General features: G+C 38.3%; 1 protein-coding gene across 1 annotated transcript in view; it reads left to right on the top strand.

The window, feature by feature from the left end:
• Positions 1-3,507: 3,507 nt before the first annotated feature.
• The window catches only part of LOC106882494 (uncharacterized), a 5,980-nt gene continuing 4,680 nt past the window's right edge, over positions 3,508-4,807 (top strand). Inside the window, exon 1 of the mRNA XM_014933189.2 lies at positions 3,508-3,711. Coding sequence (XP_014788675.1) covers positions 3,582-3,711 — 130 coding nt within the window. The 5' untranslated portion in view covers positions 3,508-3,581. The remainder of the gene's footprint in view (positions 3,712-4,807) is intronic.

Here is a 4,807-nt window from a genome sequence, read left to right as displayed (position 1 = left end):
CCAGCACCGTCTCAACGCCCACCGGAGAGCGGTAGAGCCCACTTTGAGAACCTATACTCTAGACTATATAATGATTAAAAAACAACAAAACCTGCTACTAATTGCGTCTACCTAACCACCTACCAATGTACCGACAAGTTGTTACCGCTACTGATGTCTGAAAACATTCTTTAAATAAAAGTGTCTAGCAACAAACGAACATGACAAGCTGCCAGCCTCGTATTGATATCGTATTAAAATTACCTCTAGCGGATATTAACGAAAACATTTTGGTGTACATTATGAAACTACATTTCCTATCATTATCTATTTATTGAGTTAGTTCCTGCCGAAAGTTAACATAATATTTAAGTTTGTGGAAACAATTTGCTGAAAGAAAGAACATTCTCTTGGAATAGTGAATTTTTCTAGGAAAAAAAAATAAAAGAAAGAAACCGAGCGACTAAGTTTCTTAACGGTTTTTTAACATCGTATTAGTTTCATGTAAAAACTATTTGTCAATTCTTGCTCAGGAATATCTATAAATCATCTATAATACTAGGAAAGACGTCGAGCTGGCGGAATTGTTAGCATGCCGGGCGAAATGCTTCGAGGTATCTCGTCTGCCGTTACGTTCTGAGTTCAAATTCCGCCGAGGTCGACTTTGCCTTTCATCCCTTTCGGAGTCGATAAAATAAGTATCAGTTGAGCAATGAGGTCAATGTAATCGACCTATCCCACCCCCACAATTGCTGGCCTTGTATCAAAATTTGAAAGCAATATTTACTGCTAAACTGTTTCGATCGGTTTTATCTCTGATCTTTGAGGCATCTTATTCTTAGATATAAATTACTTTGTAGTAATGAGATTTCGGGTTTGATACCTCTGCCTTGCATCTTGGGAAAATGCCTTCAATCATAACCACCGGTTGACTCGAATCTTGTGAATAAAACTAGATAGACGCATACTGTTCGGAAGCCTGTCAAAGGATTAGGATTGTAATTCAAATGTCCAATTGTGTCACACTCATTATGTCACGCTAATTTTCCCTTAGAATTGCTTTGAGGATACATTTGTCTGTGGAATTCTCAGCCATCTACATGTTAATTCAAGGAATATACAATTCTATTCATTGATCGAATAATTAGAACACTCAAGAACCGACGAAAATTCATTTATTTTATTTATTCTACCTATACGTCAGCTCTTGTGGAGGCGCAATGGCCCAGTGGTTAGGGCAGCGGATTCGCGGTCATAGGATCGCGGTTTCGATTCCCAGACCGGGCGTTGTGAGTGTTTATTGAGCGAAAACACTTAAAGCACCACGAGGCTCCGGCAGGGGATGGTGGCGAACCCTGCTGTACTCTTTCACCACAACTTTCTCTCACTCTTACTTCCTGTTTCTGTTGTGCCTGTAATTCAAAGGGCCAGCCTTGTCACAATGTGTCACGCTGATTATCCCCGAGAACTACGTTAAGGGTACACGTGTCTGTGGAGTGCTCAGCCACTTGCACGTTAATTTCACGAGCAGGCTGTTCCGTTGATCGGATCAACTGGAACCCTCGACGTCGTAAGCGACGGAGTGCCAACAACAACAACGTCAGCTCTGGATTAACCATTAAACAAAATAAGCACGTACTTAGAAAGTTAAGGTAAGTGGGGGAGGGCGCCACAGAAATGGTAAATGGTTTACGGCACAAAAGAAATCATTTGAAACTTGCTAAAATAATATTCGAAGTAGTTTTTATGACCGAAAATATAAGCTTCTTACCACAAGCTTCTTATCGCAAAGCTAAATCAATCAAAATATCCACCAATTAAGATAATATTCGTCAAATTATAAAGGCATTTAGAATATCATAGGGAGGCAGAAGAAGCAGTGATATAGTTGACTTGGTGGCAGACCGAAAAGCATTCCTTGAAGTATTGTTTTTTTTGTACTTTTATGATCTGAGTTCAAATCTCACCGGAGTTAACTCACTATTTTCTCTCACTAATGTCATTAAAAGAAGTACTAGAAATACCCTGTAAGTCGATGTAAGGGAATATACCCCACCCCTGTTATAAGTTTATTGAATTGTTTCGGTGTTAGAAATCGTTGTTATACGCATCTTCTTTTTTAAACAAGAAGATAAAAGAAGAATATCAACGACAATATTTTAATGGTAAAAAATACGATAAACAAAAGTCACTCATATTCCTGAACATCAGAAAATTTGTTAAATGTTAATTGAATGTGAGGCATTTCAATTAGTAACCGGAGCCTAATGTTACAAATTTCCCAGTAATGTTTTCTTATACAGTTAGATAAATCTAATGATCTAATTACGTGGGATGGTAAATGGAGGCGGAACACTTTGAAATTTGCAGATTTCAGTATTTCACATATTTTGTCCTAATTCATGTATAATATCAGTATTTTTTTTTTTTATAACATTCCTGAATGCAAGAAAATTCAACGTTATATCTCAATGAAGTTTCACAGAAAGAACTTTCTATGAAACTCTGGTGAACTTTTTCTCTATTATGAAGACTAATTGAGTACAGTGGAAAGTAATTAATATAATGAACCATCTGCCAACTTCAATTTCTATGAAGGTACACAAAGTGAATAGACAATATAGCATAACGCCAAACTTGACGAACGGTATGACCCACATATCACATCTGATATACATACAATTTATCTGTTACTGTTTCTATTCAGGTTACGTGAAAATTGTAAATAGTTTCTATGGTAATAGAGGAAATACGTTAGAAAAATATTGATAAAGTCTTAACAGAGAATATTCGAGAGAAGTTCCTGGACCAAACAAATTTTTTTTATATGTTTCATATTCGCCTTATATCCAGGCTATATACTATAAGTATGCACTGACTATACATTCTACTATATTTTGACTATGTCCTACTAGGCCCACGGGCATATGGCGTAGTGGTTAAGAGCGCGGGCTACTAACCCCAAGATTCCGAGTTCGATTCCAACCATGACCTGAACACTAATAATAATAATAATAATAACAACATCGAAAAATACCTTAGGAATTCGAACCTAGGTTCGAAATTTCCTCAAGACACCTGATGAAGGCTGGAGGGTATATCAGCCGAAACATTGTGTTAACAACAAACAAGATGAGGACAGATATCTGTCGAATGTAAATAATGTTATAATCATGTTTATCAATTTGTGTTGCAAGATTCTTGATGTGAAATCGTGTGTTGAAACATATATTGTTGTATTTTGGGACGGTCATTTTTTTTTTTTTGCCAAATAAACACACTCACTATATATTTGCTCTTCACTCGTTTATTACTGTTCTTATTTTTTTCACATTAGACATAGGCATGAGTTAAAATTTTAAAATATAAGAACAGTAATAAACGAGTGAAGAACAAATATATAGTGCGTGTGTTTATTTGAAAAAAAAAATGACCGTCCCAAAATACAACAATATATGTTATAATTATATCTTCGAATGTTTCATATATTCAGAGGTTCTTAAATTGTGTTGTTTTTTTTTATATCTCCGATATTTTGTTTCCAGCACAAACGTGACACAGATCCCCCGTGTAAGTCAAATGCGCATGTGTGCAGGACCCTGATGCAATACAAAGACGGCGAAGAAGATAATTTCATTGTCGATGAAGGCAAAAATTGTGATTGTGACAACTGCTCGGCAACATGGTCGGAACACGACAGGTATTCATTTACCTGGCAGCATTTCAAACGATGTAAGTATTACCGTAATCTCATTTGGTTTTATCCCATTGTAAATTTGAGTGAGAGTGATGTTTCTCTGTCCGTTACGTCTTTTTAAGTTCGTTAACTCCTCGTAGACGGTTCGTGCAAGGACAACGAAACTCAAACCAGGAGCTACTAATAGTTGCACGTGTCTAAAAATCCAAACACGTTCTTCAGGCGCAGACCACTCTTTGTTATATGGATTTGTTATAAATCCATGGTATTACGTAGTTTAGTTGAATCTTTAGAGCCACTCAGCTTGTCAAAGCATTCATTCCAATCATATGATAGTTATGAATTTGTAGAATAAATCCGACTTTGTGAGGTGTATTATGTACTGGTTCGTGGTATACTTCGACAAAGAGATCGCTCCATCTGACATAAGTAAAAGACACGAGTAAAAGACATGAGAAGTTAAGGCGTAGAAGTGGCTGTGTGGTAAGTCGAAATTGAAAAAGAGTTAGCAGAATATCTGCCAACTATTAAGTTTATGGCAAGGGGTGTAAAATACGCGACGGTTTGGTTGCTATTTGACACCCCTGAGGTGGCTCGCAGGTTTGCGAGCCAGCCCTTAGAAGGGGAAAAAATTCTGTTTCTTCCCACATACTGTGGGAAGAAATTAACTAGGACTTGGATCTGTGGGCTGCCACCCGGTATAGAACCTGATTGGATAGAGGATACTATCCGACTGGGGCTGGGGGGCAGTGGAGCCAAGCTCTTAAATATGAAACTGTTACCTACAGTTGATTGGGTTGGGGCAAAAGCGGTTTTGACCCTGTGGACCCAATCAGCCAGGGATCTGGTATTTCCGGATTTTTTGAGGATGGCCGGCCAGAAATATCCGGTAATTCTTGAGGGACGTAAACCCAAGTGCCACCGGTGTCTGAAGCCCGGTCATATCAAGAAAGACTGTCCCCAGGACCAGAGTAAGGTCCTGGAACAGTTAACAAATGTTGTTACCCCCGCTCCCCCAGTGGAGGGAGAGACGGAGGAAGTCGAGGAGGTGGAAACCTCCTCGAAAAAAGGAAAAAAAAGGAAGAAGGTGGGCAACAATGGTTGGCCACCGAAAATCGTAGGGGAGGAGGA

Source organism: Octopus bimaculoides, chromosome 3 (assembly GCF_001194135.2).
Source record: "Octopus bimaculoides isolate UCB-OBI-ISO-001 chromosome 3, ASM119413v2, whole genome shotgun sequence".
NCBI classification, from domain to species: Eukaryota; Metazoa; Mollusca; class Cephalopoda; order Octopoda; family Octopodidae; genus Octopus; species Octopus bimaculoides.
The sequence above is the reverse complement of the archived record's forward strand: the minus strand, read 5'-3'. Positions and strand labels throughout refer to the sequence as shown.